The 16996-nt window shown below is 35.9% G+C and overlaps 1 protein-coding gene across 4 annotated transcripts in view; it reads left to right on the top strand.

Moving 5' to 3' along the window:
- LOC128988217 (uncharacterized protein ZK1073.1) overlaps window positions 1-16996 on the top strand; it is a 74339-nt gene that overhangs the window by 23984 nt on the left and 33359 nt on the right. For all 4 annotated transcript variants that reach the window (XM_054409501.1, XM_054409502.1, XM_054409499.1 and 1 more), the window contains exon 2: window positions 15925-15975. In XM_054409501.1, the coding sequence (XP_054265476.1) occupies window positions 15925-15975 (51 nt within the window). The remainder of the gene's footprint in view (window positions 1-15924; window positions 15976-16996) is intronic.

Raw genomic sequence — 16996 nt, forward strand, 5'->3', positions numbered from 1 at the left:
TTGTATTAACCCCCGTTTATACCCATTAGTTTATTGGCTTCAATAAAATTACACATAGTGCTTCCATTAATTACTCCTACTTCTGTAACTGCAGTGGGATCGACATTATACTATTTTAAAAACCAAAAATATACAACTTTCGTTTCGAAATTTAAATCTAAATACTTTGTAACACTATAAGATTGACGAACAATGCTTGAATGCCGCCATATGATATGTTGAAATCCGTAGCTGCATTTATCTTCATGTTGCATAATTGCTCATTTAGACACTTGGCGCACATTTGTCTTTCAGTTCGAGTCTGAGAGAGTTGTAATTCATCGTGACAACTAGAACGTTGTTTTGGAACAGAAACATCAAACAAAACATTCGGAGCAATAACCAAAGCTTTGACATACTCTGTGATTTACTTTTTCCATTATTTCAATGCCTAACGATCAAAGTTGGGTGCACTAAAATTAGGTATGAGCTGAGTTCATGGATTTAAAAAACATATTTTGATAGTTCATTCAACATGTCTTTTTTTAGGAGGGACGTTTATATTATACAAAGCAAAACGGTTTCCTTTTTTGTAAATTTTTTAAGACGTGGTTAATAATTGCCCCTTTAATAACTCAGATTCTATCCCATGACGCCACAGAACACTATGTCCTGACGCCAGACAAGAGATCACTTTGATTTTGCTTGGATAGTACTTAAATTCTTTCTTATTAAATGGCGATAGTTTACCATCAATCAAGTGCTTGGTACTTGTCAAACGAAACAGGTTATAATGAGCAAACAGCGTGGATATTATACCACAAACTGGATGGAATAAACAAATGACGTCACTGGCCCGTAAGTAAACCGTTTGCAAAAATGTTTATATAGAACTTTTGACTTTTTTCAGGTGTCGGATGAACCTCGAATACTAAACTAACTACTTGAATTGATTACAGGTTTTGAATCGTAAAAATCTTCTGACAGAAGGCTGATTATTGAACATTTTGCACGATTAATGTTGGTATATGCTGATATCTATAAGAACGTGGTACATTGAAGGGTGGGTAGGCTATTTGACGCGCCGCACCGGCTCGTTATATGGGGCATCGATTGTGAGGGAGGCTCCGGAATGTCCAACCCTGCCACTTACTGGATGTTGTCCCAACAATATGCCTCTTTCTACCACTACGTAACAGTTACTGTGTCTAGTGACACTGTGGTGTGTTATAGACAGTATGACACACCTAGGTGGCTCTTATATAAGGGCATCGATTGTGAGGGAGGCTCCGGAATGTCCAACCCTGCCACTTACTGGATGTTGTCCCAACAATATGTCTCTTTCTACCACTACGTAACAGTTACTGTGTCTAGTGACACTGTGGTGTGTTATAGACGGTATGTCACACCTAGGTGGCTCCTATATGGGGCATCAATTGTGAGGGAGGCTCCGGAATGTCCAACCCTGCCACTTACTGGATGTTGTCCCAACAATATGCCTCTTTCTACCACTACGTAACAGTTACTGTGTCTAGTGACACTGTGGTGTGTTATAGACAGTATGACACACCTAGGTGGCTCGTATATGGGGCATTGATTGTAAGGGAGGCTCCGGAATGTCCAACCCTGCCACTTACTGGATGTTGTCCCAACAATATGTCTCTTTCTACCACTTCGTAACAGTTACTGTGTCTGGTGACACTGTGGTGTGTTATAGACAGTATGACACACCTAGGTGGCTAATATATGGGGCATTGATTGTGAGTGAGGCTCCGGAATGTCCAACCCTGCCACTTACTGGATGTTGTCCCAACAATATGTCTCTTTCTACCACTTCGTAACAGTTACTGTGTCTGGTGACACTGTGGTGTGTTATAGACAGTATGACACACCTAGGTGGCTAATATATGGGGCATTGATTGTGAGGTAGGCTCCAGAATGTCCAACCCTGCCACTTACTGGATGTTGTCCCAACAATATGTCTCTTTCTACCACTTCGTAACAGTTACTGTGTCTAGTGACACTGTGGTGTGTTATAGACAGTATGACACACCTAGGTGGCTCATACATGGGGCATTGATTGTAAGGGAGGCTCCGGAATGTCCAACCCTGCCACTTACTGGATGTTGTCCCAACAATATGTCTCTATCTACCACTTCGTAACAGTTACTGTGTCTAGTGACACTGTGGTGTGTTATAGACAGTATGACACACCTAGGTGGCTCATACATCGGGCATTGATTGTAAGGGAGGCTACGGAATGTCCAACCCTGCCACTTACTGGATGTTGTCCCAACAATATGTCTCTATCTACCACTTCGTAACAGTTACTGAGTCTAGTGACACTGTGGTGTGTTATAGACAGTATGACACACCTAGGTGGCTCATACATGGGGCATTGATTGTAAGGGAGGCTACGGAATGTCCAACCCTGCCACTTACTGGATGTTGTCCCAACAATATGTCTCTATCTACCACTTCGTAACAGTTACTGTGTCTAGTGACACTGTGGTGTGTTATAGACAGTATGACACACCTAGGTGGCTCATACATGGGGCATTGATTGTAAGGGAGGCTCCGGAATGTCCAACCCTGCCACTTACTGGATGTTGTCCCAACAATATGTCTCTATCTACCACTTCGTAACAGTTACTGTGTCTAGTGACACTGTGGTGTGTTATAGACAGTATGACACACCTAGGTCGCTCGTATATGGGGCATTGATTGTAAGGGAGGCTCCGGAATGTCCAACCCTGCCACTTACTGGATGTTGTCCCAACAATATGTCTCTTTCTACCACTTCGTAACAGTTACTGTGTCTGGTGACACTGTGGTGTGTTATAGACAGTATGACACACCTAGGTGGCTAATATATGGGGCATTGATTGTGAGGTAGGCTCCAGAATGTCCAACCCTGCCACTTACTGGATGTTGTCCCAACAATATGTCTCTTTCTACCACTTCGTAACAGTAACTGTGTCTGGTGACACTGTGGTGTGTTATAGACAGTATGACACACCTAGGTGGCTAATATATGGGGCATTGATTGTGAGGTAGGCTCCAGAATGTCCAACCCTGCCACTTACTGGATGTTGTCCCAACAATATGTCTCTTTCTACCACTTCGTAACAGTAACTGTGTCTGGTGACACTGTGGTGTGTTATAGACAGTATGACACACCTAGGTGGCTCGTATATAAGGGCATCGATTGTGAGGGAGGCTCCAGAATGTCCAAACCTGCCACTTACTGGATGTTGTCCCAACAATATGTCTCTATCTACCACTTCGTAACAGTTACTGAGTCTAGTGACACTGTGGTGTGTTATAGACAGTATGACACACCTAGGTGGCTCATACATGGGGCATTGATTGTAAGGGAGGCTACGGAATGTCCAACCCTGCCACTTACTGGATGTTGTCCCAACAATATGTCTCTTTCTACCACTTCGTAACAGTTACTGTGTCTGGTGACACTGTGGTGTGTTATAGACAGTATGACACACCTAGGTGGCTCGTATATAAGGGCATCGATTGTGAGGGAGGCTCCAGAATGTCCAAACCTGCCACTTACTGGATGTTGTCCCAACAATATGTCTCTTTCTACCACTTCGTAACAGTTACTGTGTCTGGTGACACTGTGGTGTGTTATAGACAGTATGACACACCTAGGTGGCTCATACATGGGGCATTGATTGTAAGGGAGGCTACGGAATGTCCAACCCTGCCACTTACTGGATGTTGTCCCAACAATATGTCTCTATCTACCACTTCGTAACAGTTACTGTGTCTAGTGACACTGTGGTGTATTATAGACAGTATGACACACCTAGGTGGCTCATACATGGGGCATTGATTGTAAGGGAGGCTCCGGAATGTCCAACCCTGCCACTTACTGGATGTTGTCCCAACAATATGTCTCTATCTACCACTTCGTAACAGTTACTGTGTCTAGTGACACTGTGGTGTGTTATAGACAGTATGACACACCTAGGTCGCTCGTATATGGGGCATCGATTGTGAGGGAGGCTCCGGAATGTCCAACCCTGCCACTTACTGGATGTTGTCCCAACAATATGTCTCTTTCTACCACTTCGTAACAGTTACTGTGTCTGGTGACACTGTGGTGTGTTATAGACAGCATGACACACCTAGGTGGCTATGGGGCATTGATTGTAAGGGAGGCTCTGGTATGTCCAACCCTGCCACTTACTGGATGTTGTCCCAACAATATGTCTCTTTCTACCACTACGTAACAGTAACTGTGTCTAGTGACACTTTGGTGTGTTATAGACAGTATGACACACCTAGGTAGCTCGTATATAAGGGCATCGATTGTAAGGGAGGCTCCGGAATGTCCAACCCTGCCACTTACTGGATGTTGTTCCAACAATATGTCTCTTTCTACCACTACGTAACAGTAACTGTGTCTAGTGACACTTTGGTGTGTTATAGACAGTATGACACACCTAGGTGGCTCGTATATGGGACATCGATTGTGAGGGAGGCTCCGGAATGTCCAACCCTGCCACTTACTGGATGTTGTCCCAACAATATGTCTCTATCTACCACTACGTAACAGTTACTGTGTCTAGTGACACTGTGGTGTGTTATAGACAGTATGACACACCTAGGTAGCTCGTATATAAGGGCATCGATTGTAAGGGAGGCTCCGGAATGTCCAACCCTGCCACTTACTGGATGTTGTCCCAACAATATGTCTCTTTCTACCATCTTGATTACTATTTTATTTTTTATATCCTGATAATTTTAACTCTGACAATGCACCTATTCTGTATGTAACACATGTAAAGAATGTTATGTGCAAATAAAATATGTCTATGTCTATGTCTATGTATAAAGTAGAAACTTTCTTATACCCACTGTGTCTTGTGACATGGTTTTAATGTATGGATATAGTGACTTATAATTTTGTTCTAAAGATTTAGTGAGTGTAGCAAACTATATACCGGTTTTATATGTCCACTGCATTACATTTCTTAGTGCTATGTCATTCTTTACCAATTATACTCATTACTGTTACAAATACTCTTTTTACTTCTCATGGGAAGCATAGGTAACTTATTTCTAAGGTTAGTTTTTTAAGTACGTAGCGTAAACAAAGTCGACCCCCTTATAAATTGTTTTAGTTTAAATAACACTTGTTTAAAGTTTGGGGTTTATTTCTGCATAGTCAAAGTAAAATACATTAAATTGGTCCAACAATCGTCCAGCCATTAACGTTTAGCATTATATTTTATCATAATAAATATGAATCTTGTCGGCTTGGTGCCTGTAAGAATTTAATATATGGAACCTACAGCTAAGAATTCCAACTCGTACAAACCGAGTGAAATGAAGACTCGGAGTTGGTGTTGGCAGTCTCCCACCCCTCCCTCCTCTCGATGATCCTTTACCCTTTAACGTGACACACCCTCCCTGAAATACCAGCTGATAACAGAAACTTGCCTCTAATCTGCCTCTAATCATAATCACCTATACACTGACGCGTCTTCCAACATCGATAACAGTTTTTCACCACACTATCATGTTTTTGGCTGTATTACATACGTTAATTGGTGGCCGAAAGTTACGTTTTGCTGGCGATGCCAGCTGTCCATAATTTGGGGACCGAGCAGGTTTTTACAGGCCGGGGCCGCAAAATCAGCTGTCCGCTTACTTACTTAAAACACAAATGCATTTTAAATACATAATCAAAATCCATAGCATTTCAATAGAATTGTGTTATTGTCACCGTTGCCTAGCAACTATATATTTTTATTTTTGCTGATTCCTCAAATTATTTCTTCACATAACCTTAAAGTTGTAGTTGTGTTGACTATCAGTGTGCATTATTATTGTGGTGAATAGTGGTAATAGGGTATAGTGTGGTGAAAAATAGCGTTCGTACCACGGACCGAAATGGTTTTGCGGCTCTCGATCGATTTAAGTTCTCGACTTCGTCTCGAACTTAAAAACTATCTCGAGCCGGCAAAACCTCATTTTCGGCCCTAGGTACGAAATATACTATTACCTTACTGAAATTAATTAATTAAGTGATGTTAATAGTAAACACGCGCTGTTAATCTTTTGAAAAGATCTTTTTTTAAACTTTCTTCGAAACCTAACTTTTATTCAGTTTACATTCAAGCGTATACCTTAAATAGGTATACGCTTGAACGCTTAAATGTAAATTGAATAAAAGTAACAAAATCTCAAATTAATACACATAACCTTTTCCTACAGTCAACTGACAAAGTAGGCTTCCTTGCACTGAATATAGTACAGAAAGTTGCTAATTGCTGAATTTACTTACTTTTGCCGCATTCTAGTATTCCAACCAAACAACACAAAACAGCGTGCTTTTATTATGTACGTAACCCGTGTGTGGGTTGGCAACACAAGATACTACGACTACGATCAGCTGGTGCAGATGTTTCCCATTTCGTGCAACGCTTGGATTTAACCTACCTTAAAACGTGTTGTTTACTGTTTTAAATACTAATTATTTCTATGAAAAATATTACGTGTAACTCAAGTGAAAATTGCAGTTACACAAATAACTATTGAATAATTAGTGAAAGATATAACCTTTGACTATTGATACAACAATAGTCAATGGTATAACTATAAAACAATAGACAAATTTACTACAGAATATGTATTTAAAAACTGAAACACCTTTCAATAGTGGATTGATACATATTTGTTATAAACAAAGACTGCCTCGTGAACCTTATAAATTGTTTATCGATGTTTTATCTTGGAAAGATCGTTGAAAAACTCGTAAAGATCGGGAAAAGGTTAGTCTATTATTATAAGTGAAGGGCGGAGTGCTTTAGAGGCGAGTTCTTGGAGCCTGATTGGAAATTCACAGAAAAATTACTTTAAAATAATGAAAATAGTAGAATGAATAAATAAATCAAAATATATTCATAAAAAAGTAAACTACAACAGTTTACTTATTCTTTGTCAGAATATTATTTGAATTCGAAAATAATTTTTTTATATTTTCATCCGTAATTATATATGGGTACAACTTTTCTGTTATAGTCAATGGTACAACATAATATTTTCTTGTAAAAACTCTAATAGTAAGAAATTGAAAAAATTACTTTTTTTTGGGTCAAAATGGGAATAACGTTTGACTATACACAGAACAGACTTCCCAACCAATTTAAAAATTAGAAGCCAAAAACATGGTGCCATCTCTTGAGATGGTCTACCAACTAATGACAACGTTCTGTGTCAAGTGATAAATCAATCAGCTGTTGGCGTGGATTATAATTAATATTTAACCCGATATACTAGTACCCTCTGGTGAGATGGTCCTGAGCTTCATTTATTTTCTTGGTTAAAATCTTTACATTGGATGAGAAGTTTATTCTCTATGGTCAATGGATAGCTAAACAAACTTTTAAAATAGTGCAATTCAAATACTGCTCTACGATATTACCAGTAGACTGCGGATCTTTGCTGCCTCTGGCATGCTGCCTGGGGTAATTTCCACATTCTGAAAACATTGGTTCTGTCAGGAAAACCCATTAGTGCTACACATCATACAAAAAAGGTGTCCATAAAAACATAATAACGGGAGTTGTCTGGAAATTCTTGGTTAGTTTTTTTTCGGATTTTATACACTACTCATCAATGAATGTTCATACTTGTAGTGTGAGTAATTTTTACTCCATCACATACAGCACTAGCCAACTTAGCTTGCTTCAGGCTAAATATGTTTAAGATTTTGTTGTGTAAAAGTATCATCGCGTTTACTTAATTTCACGAATACTGGAAAAATACATCGACCAGTGTAATATAAATTTGTTTTAATCCCAGTTAATAAGTAGCACTGGTACAAGTGTTATTCACATTATTCGTCATCAGTACAATTACACATTTTACTGTCGCTTGATGAATATACATTATGTAAACTTGGTTCTAAAATATTTTGAACTGTTCAAAATAGACGTTAAACAGGACTTCATTCTTAATGTCTACCACTTTGAAAATTAGTTAAATTTTAATAAAACTTGTTACATTGGTATTCGACAAACCTTTAAGACTTGAAAATGGTATAAACGATTCTAAATTAAATACAACATAACGACCAAACCAATGTTTACAGTATATTAAATGTAGAATATACTTTTGCCACAAAATAAATCATGGGGATTAATAAAATGGTAAAATCCGATGCTGATAGAGAGATATGAGCCTCACAACTCCACGTTGTTTACATTACAATCCCCTTACTCTAACAGGATTGTATGAAGCCCCTTCCAGCGCAGCTTTATGGGGATTGTTATTTGTTATGTTGTTTACGTATCTAATGAAATAAAGTGTGATTCCAAATATTAAATTATTGTTTCATTTCATTTTGCTTTAGAAATCAAAAATTCCAAGAGGAAGAATCAGCCATACAAATAGTAAATTTAGCGAAGACAATTTTATATATAATTAAATAAGTTTGTTGTTTGGGCTGTTTCGTAAAAGTCCTTTGAACTGGAATTGCTGTTGGAATGTTTGAAATTAAAATGCAATCATTATCAAATTAAGAAACATATTTGTACTAACCTCTCCTTCAGTAATGGTAAAAGTAGTTTTAGTAATTTAAATGCTATCTTGTCATAAAATATTCTTTGGGACATGAGTTCATAAATGTTTAATTCATGAAGAATGCGTGCATGTCAATAAGAAAGCAGAAGTAAAAGATTTAACACATCCAAACGAAATCGCCCAACAACCTATGTAGCTTTGCGCCTTCTCATGCTAGATGCAATCTTGGTACAGCTCGTGTTTTGCGTCGTGCGCCTGTTGATACATCTGTCTATCTGGGAGTTAAGTTTCATATTCATACTAGTAGTTATTATTATCTGAATTATGGATATACTCGTGTCTTTGAGATAACTAATCATGGAATTGGATGAACCATTTAATTCTAGGTACATCTTATTTATGTAATACAATGTTACAGTTTTTCAGTGAGAGAGGTGATGGACTTTTTATTGTATACCTTTTATTGTTGGCATGCATTCAACCTGTTACAAATTTGTATTAAACAATAATTTACACATTTTAACTACAGCTAAACATTTCTTGTATCCCAGCTAAAATTACTTAATTATATTTTCAACTTAAAAGAAACTGCTCGTATGCGAAATTGGGGCTTTTTTAGCTATGGAACATAGAATAATAACTTTTTAAATAAATTTCACAAACTTTCTGAATAAATTTCAAACTTTACCGATGGTATTTGCCAAGCCCATGCATATTTCCATTTCAACTTTACACTATTGTGTATAAATATTTGGATTGGTACACTCAATTAGGGCAAGTGTTTCTACAGCCACTGATTGTTTGCTGCCGCCCTAGGTTTGGATCGATGACTCTGGGCTTGATTGTTTCACTCAGGCTTATCCTGGCTTTATAGATCAGCAAAAAACAAATTACCGTCCAATCTCCTCTCTGCTACCCTCTCCCAGCGTACATGGAAAAACTTTATTAATGGTTCAGAATCAACATTTAAATTTCAAAAAGCTATTTTACCCTGGTTAGCTTTTCTAAAACTTGTTAGCTATATTTTCATAACAATTAATTATTTAATTAAAAAATAACTAAGTTAATCGGCTTATTTGAGTACTCATTATGGGTAAAATGTTTTTGTAATTTTACATTATTGTTCTTATATTGTGACATTCCACATGTAGTCATTGATTAAGTAAATAAAATAAAATTTAACTTCCAGATATTTGATCAAACACCGTTATTAAGTAAAAACTGTTACTCTAAGTTACTTAAGCAATTACATTCATATCGATTTTAAATTTCCTTTATGGATAATTTGTCTGATATACCTAACATCAAAAAAATCTCAATTGTTCGTATGGTGAGTGCACCAGTGTATGGCCACCCCGCGAGTGGAGCAACGTTTCGTATGCAAATTAGCATATTCAACTTTTTGTTTTGCTAAGTCGATCTCAAACGGTTTTAAAAGTATCTTTAGAGCCTGATCATAATATACCCTGTCACTGGTTAAAAAGGAAGTGTCAATCATACCTTTGTCACACAACAAAATTATCTGTTCCAACCACTTATTCTTCATGCTTCCCACCATAAAAAGGTAGATAAAGTAATTTTTTGTATAGCCTATAAAATGTCCACACTCACTCTCAAAGGGGCTTACCCCAACTCCACGCGGTGGTCAGAAATCTGTCAAAACCGACGGTCCAACCCCCCTCGCGGTACATGTCCAACTCCGCGCGGTGGTCAATTTTGGCTCTCAGCCCTTGACGGCTGAGAGTTTCTATTTTAAGTTTGAAATTGTTGTTTTAAATGTACATAATGTAGAACTGCATGAAACCACAGTAACTAATAAAATAATTTTAACCAGTATAAAAAAGAATAATTATGTTTCATTTTAATCAACCTATCGTTAACTTAACCCGACCTTAACCTAACCTAACCAAACCAAACCTCAGAAAGTAGCTATGAACAAATAAAAGAGTAATATTACTTTTGGGATATTTTGTATTATACATATCATATCTCCTGAGAACACAACAAGTAAAAGTTAAAGATTGATGAGTAGTTCAATTCAATTCAATTCAATTCAATTCAATTCAAACAATTTTATTCATGCAATTTTTAAATTAAATACATAATCCCATGTGCCATGCAAAGCACGCGCGGGATGAAAAACACATTTTTATTACTGTAATACATTTCATTTTCTGGCAGCAAACAGTTCATTTTTTTCTTCTTTGTCACTTTACAGAACAGTGAGTAGACATTTCCTATTGCTATTGTTTTAATCATACAAATAACACTTATGTTATAAATAAACAATTTAGAATAATTTAATAAGAACACGGTTTTTAGAAAGACAATAATTCTACATGCAAATATAAATAGTTATTTATCTAAAACAATGCTAAAAATAAGTTACAGATTATTTATGCTATATTATGATTGATAGAAAACAACAAAGCTTTTGACTTTATCACAGACCTTTTATCATTATAAACTTCATTACCAAACATTTTTACAAATGCATTAAAAAATTTTGGACCAAGACAACAAAACTGATGCCTACTAGTTTCCTTTTTAAAAAAGCTTTCTGCTAACAAGTAATATTGTGCTGATCGAGATATTCTATTGACAGGTTTCATATTAAACATGTACGGATATTTAAAAACAAACATAATCAAACAGTATACGTGCAATTGATTGAAGGTTAAAAGGTTTTCTTGTTCAAAAAGATAACTAACTCTATCATATTTTTTTAATCCAAAAACTGTCCTCAGTGCATGTCTTTGGTTCGTAATGACAGGTTGTAATATGGTAGGATAAGTACCCCCATAATGTACTATTCCATATCTCATCACACTTTCAAACCAGGAGATGTATACCTTTTTTAAATGCTCACTCCTAATGTTGTCTCTTAAGTGATATAAAGCATAATTTATTTTCCTTAATTTAATTGAGAGTTGTTTTACATGCTGCTCCCACTTTAAATGATGATCAACAAACAATCCTAGATATTTAACATATTCTACTACTTCAATACAACTGCAAGAACAATTATACAAACAAGAGTGTTTATGGCACAATAAATTAAATTCATTTTGTAAATTTTCTCGAGATTGATTATAATCAAAGAAAAATAAACATTTAGACTTTAAGGAGTTTATTAACAATCTGTTTTCAATTAGCCAATTTGATATCTTGTCTAAATCTTTTCTTATTTTTAGTTTCAGCGACTCTTTATTGAAAGCTGAGCACACAAGAGCTGTGTCATCAGCATAGGCAAATATTTTTGAATATAAATCAAGCTCCAGCAAGTCGTTTATATATATCAAAAAAATAATGGGGCCCAAAACCCCTCCTTGAGGGGTGCCAAATTGCAAATCAAGCACTTCACTCAAAACATTATTAACTTTCACAGCCTGCTTTCTTCCTTTACAAAAAGATTGCAACCACTCTAAAGCTCTACCACCTATGCCATATTTTCTAAATTTTGAAAACAGCACATTGTGATCCAAAACATCGAATGCTTTTTGAAAATCTAAATACAAAGACAATGTATAATTACGTTTGTCAATGGCATCAGTGATAGTACTGACATGTCTTTCTAAAGCAAGATCAGTGCCTTTACCTGGCAAAAACCCATATTGATTTTGAGAGAAAAGAGATCTACTAGAAAAATATTCCATGAGCCTCTTTTTAACCAAAGTCTCAAAAACTTTAGCTACAGTACTTATAACGGAGATAGGCCTGTATGATGAAATTTTAGATAAACTTCCAGACTTATGAATCGGTACTACCGATGCTATCTTAAACCTGTCTGGGTAGACACCTTGATCCAAGGAAATTCTAATTATTTTACATAACAATGGGGTGAATACATCTAAGTTATCCTTAATTATAAAAATATTAATACCATCTATCCCAGCACTAGCCTTATTTTTTAAAGATTTAACTATATCTACAATGTCTGACTCAATAAATACAAAATCTCTAATAAAAATATCATAAGTACTATAATCTTCCACAAACATATCACAGCCAAAGTTCTCATGCTTTAATTCAGGTACAATTTGTGTAAAATATTCATTAAATTTATTTGCAATAACTTTCTCACTGCCACTACATTCAATAAGGACATCATCTATCTCAAAACTAGATAAATTACTTTTATTACTTCTAATTATTTTTTTTATAACACTCCAATAAACCTTTGAATCCCCATTAGACCTCTCAATCAGACTAGAGTAGTAATTTTTCTTAGCTAACCTAATTTTTCTAGTCACCAGCCTGGAAATGTTTTTATATTGCATTTTCAACTGAACATTGTTTTTATCTTTTGAAACCATGCTATGAAGTTTGTTTTTATTGTTTATTAAATTTATGAGTTCATTGCTTATCCACTCATTCCTTTTTTTATTTTTGTTGTTCAGTTTTTTTAAATAACAAGAACTATCAACACATTTTTGATAGATATCATAAAAATTTTCTACACATTTGTTCACATTATCTTCATCAAAAACAGGTTGCCAATCGGACAGTTTAAGCTTACGACGAAACAAATCTTTATCCAAGACACTACTAAATGCTATACTATTATTACTATTAATTAATTCAGACAAAAACAAACTAATTCCGTAATGATCTGTTATACCTATTTTATCAACAGTATGAACAAAAGCAATTCTTTTTGTATTTCTTATTAACAAATGGTCAATACAAGATGCACTATTATTTATCTCCCTAGTAGGCTGATTAATTAAATTAGTAAAACCATATGCAGAAATTAAGTTAAGGTAATCAGATTTAGATCCAGAATCATTTAATACATCTATGTTAAAATCTCCAACAAAAATTGTAGGGTCATTTGATTCTAATAACAAATTTTCAAAATCGGATTTGAAATTATTATAACTGTGTTTACATTGACGATAAACTCCAAACAGTGAAAGTGAAGTTGAGGTATTTTTATGTGATAAGGTGAAGACGACATTGAGAATCTCAGCTGTCGGCAGAAGGATGGGTCGGCATGAGTAGGATAGGGCAGAGTTCACATAGATAACAACTCCACCAGCCTGGTTGTCTGGCCTGTCTCTCAACAACAAGTTGTATCCTGGAATGTTGTACTTATTTTCTTCTCCACTCTTAATCCATACTTCCGTTAATACAACAATGTCATAAGAAAATGTTAAAGTGTTTAGGTATAAAATAAGTTCATCAAAATGTTTTCTTAGACTTCGAATATTTAATTGAAATATTTTAAACTCTTCATCAGTCCTACAGCTACTCATGATAAATCAGCTGTATTGAAAAAATCTTACTTTACAATCAACACATTTTTTACTCAGAATTTACAGGCATAAGTTTTTTTATATCTTATAAAAATATTTTTTTTTTAGTTTTTTTTATAAGTAGTTGATGTGGACACCACGCGGAGTTTGACTATACGCTAAAAGTGACCACCACGCGGAGTTGGGCTATCCCCTCTCAAAGTTAAAATATCTTTGAGTGAGTTTACGAGTGAGTCACAACATAACTTACCAAAAACCGTAGACAAACTGCAAATCTGATAACTAAATCTAGTGCACAGTTAATTAGTATAATTATTCCATTAGCTTGCCAATAAAAGACCAGTGTTGGTACTATGCTCAGTAGTCAATGGTCAGTGGTCACCTAGAGCAATAATTGGTTTCTATAGAGCAGTAATTGTTTCTTCCGTAGTGACTGCAGGATGTTTCCAATCTCCGCTAGTTAATTACTCCGTATAAACAAGAGCGAGACACAAACAATATAATGGCCCCGTCTAACTGTGGACTCGATTGGAAAAGTTCTTAGACTAAATTGAAACTCTAGTACTTTATTAGTTTTGTTGGTTATGTCACATTCGTTAACTATGGTTAAATACACTTAGCCAATATCTTAGCTGAGACTATCTTAGGAAAAGTACTTAGCTATCCTCATGTAAAGTTAAAATAATTTATATGGAATAAACAATATCATAAGAGGTATTCCTTACTTTTGAACCTTGTAATGGGTATTTACAGAGTTCATTTCACAGTGTAAACATCAGTCTGTTAGCAACCAAAAATATCGCGGGGCTACAGATTTAAAAATGAAACATGCATGAAGATAACAATGAATCATTTGTACAAGAGGCACAATTGCTTGTCATAAAAATATACACTAGTTATATCTCTTTTTAACTACAAGACGTAATGATCATGTTAAAGTTGGACGAGTTTAACTGTAATTTAATTACAATTTGCAATTCTTAGCATAACAGATACACTGGAATTAATTATATGGTAGTGTTTATTAGAAAGGGTATGTATAACGCTGATACACATTTTGACATGTTGTTTTGAAGTAACATTGCTAGAATACCTCTACTTAATAAATTTGTTGGAAAAAGCATAAATACTAGGCTTTTCTGCTAAATTTCCCTACAGTGTCGTATAATATTCCACTGCCACTACAACTCAAGATGTGAGAGAGAAAACACTTGCCTTCACCAGGTGACCCCCCCCCCCATCCACGCAAGTGACCCCCCCCCCCTATCCACCCACCCCCCCTCTCGCTAGCTACTACGTCGCATATCAATCATCAAGACATCCTATTACTTTACAATGTCAAGGGTCATCTCTCCCATGCTTCACTTGGTTATTTTATTCTGTACAGGACAGGAAAATGTAAAATATAGTGATCGTTATGAAACTAAACCTGTATTTCTTAATATTGCAGTGATGCAGTAAGTAATCAGATTATTGAAGTTACAAGGTGTCGAACAAATCGTGTGTCTATTTTCTTCCAATGTAAACATTACAAATATTTATTTGAGGTTATTTACTTGTATTGCTGCAGTTGTTGGGGGAACAGTCAAACAATACTTGGCGACCCGAGTCTCTTGGCTGGTTATCAACAACAAAAGCCAATTCAGTTTCGGAACGGTTATATAGGGATGGGGAAGGGGTATCTAATAATACTCTGTTGACCCGAAGGTGAAGGGATAATCAGTCTCCGTCAGGACTTGAAATCACCTTCCTGACACACGAGGCGCAGCGAAAATACGAGAGTTGAAACCAAACAAACAAAACTATTATTCTCAAGTCAGTTTTGAATCGCCGACCAAAACTTTAGGAGGGAACAGTATTGATTTACCTCTATTACTTCTCGTGTACTTTTAACAACCAAAAATACTAAACAACCCGACAAAAATGCATAAGAATCTTTCATCCGTATACATAAATCAGTTAAGAGATTCAAAATGTATACATTTAAATAGGAATATATAAATTAAGTTTTTTACCTGTTTGTAAATTAAATTCAGTCATTTCTCTAGTTAATTTACAATAGCAGATTCAAATGTAAATGTCAGTTGCTCCACTTTATTTCTGGGTATTAATAACAATTTTTATTCTGTTTCAGAGATACGTTGTAAAGACAGACCGATGCGGGGACTTAGTTATTCATGTCCAGGTAAATAGTTTTATCTTACTCATATTATAAATGTGATTATTTAATAAACTTAATCAAAATTCATGTTTTCGGCCCCTGGACTATATTGTTAAGACAATAATAGGTTTTTTACATACCTCAAATCAAATCAAATCATACATCAATTGATTCAAATCACTCAATGAGTAGCGTTGACGATGGTTTAAAAATTCTGCATGTCTGTGGGAAAGGTAGCAAACTTGACACCTTGGAGGAGTTCGAGATTTATAAAATTTATAATGACGAACAGTGTAAGGACCACATCCTTAACGAAAAATTACAGTTCCAGTCTCACTCGATTTTTAATACAATATTAAACTCAGGAACAGCTGATCGAAGATCTGATAACATCAGTGATAACAGTAGAGGAGACGATGTGACGTGACCTCCAGTCTGCTACCAGCCCCGCGCCGCGCCGGACCAAATCAGTATTATGATAGCGCTATCTAAATGTCAATTGTGTATTCGTACCGTATTAATGTCTTCTGTGTTCGTGTTCGTGTTTTAAATGTGTTTTTGACGAGTTGCAAGCTTTGATAATGTTGTCTTCGCAACGAAACATGTAAGCTGTTGAGCAATACCATTTTTGGACTATTTGACTGAGGTATGTAAAAAACCTATTATTGTCTTAATAAACTTACTTAATAGTTTTAACGTTTCATAAACTAAGGTGTGTTATTAATGAAAAAATTAGGAAAATATGATCGGGAAGTCAGATCGATTTGGCTCTGACACTTGTAGCTGTGGTGTTTTACATCATCGTGTATTGATGTGATGTAATCGTTGTTACTGAGGTTGACACTGACACGAGGTCAAGGTGGTGGAGCTCCTTAGGGTTCATTGACTCAGTGAGAGGGAGGACTCTCAGTAGAGACACGTGGTCAGATCGATTTGGCTCTGACACTTGTAGCTGTGGTGTTTTACATCATCGTGTATTGATGTGATGTATTCGTTGTTACTGAGGTTGACACTGACACGAGGTCAAGGTGGTGGAGCTCCTTAG

This window comes from Macrosteles quadrilineatus, unplaced genomic scaffold (assembly GCF_028750875.1).
Source record: "Macrosteles quadrilineatus isolate MER2022 unplaced genomic scaffold, UCM_ALF_1.0 Scaffold_1__1_contigs__length_201487025, whole genome shotgun sequence".
Taxonomy (NCBI): domain Eukaryota; kingdom Metazoa; phylum Arthropoda; class Insecta; order Hemiptera; family Cicadellidae; genus Macrosteles; species Macrosteles quadrilineatus.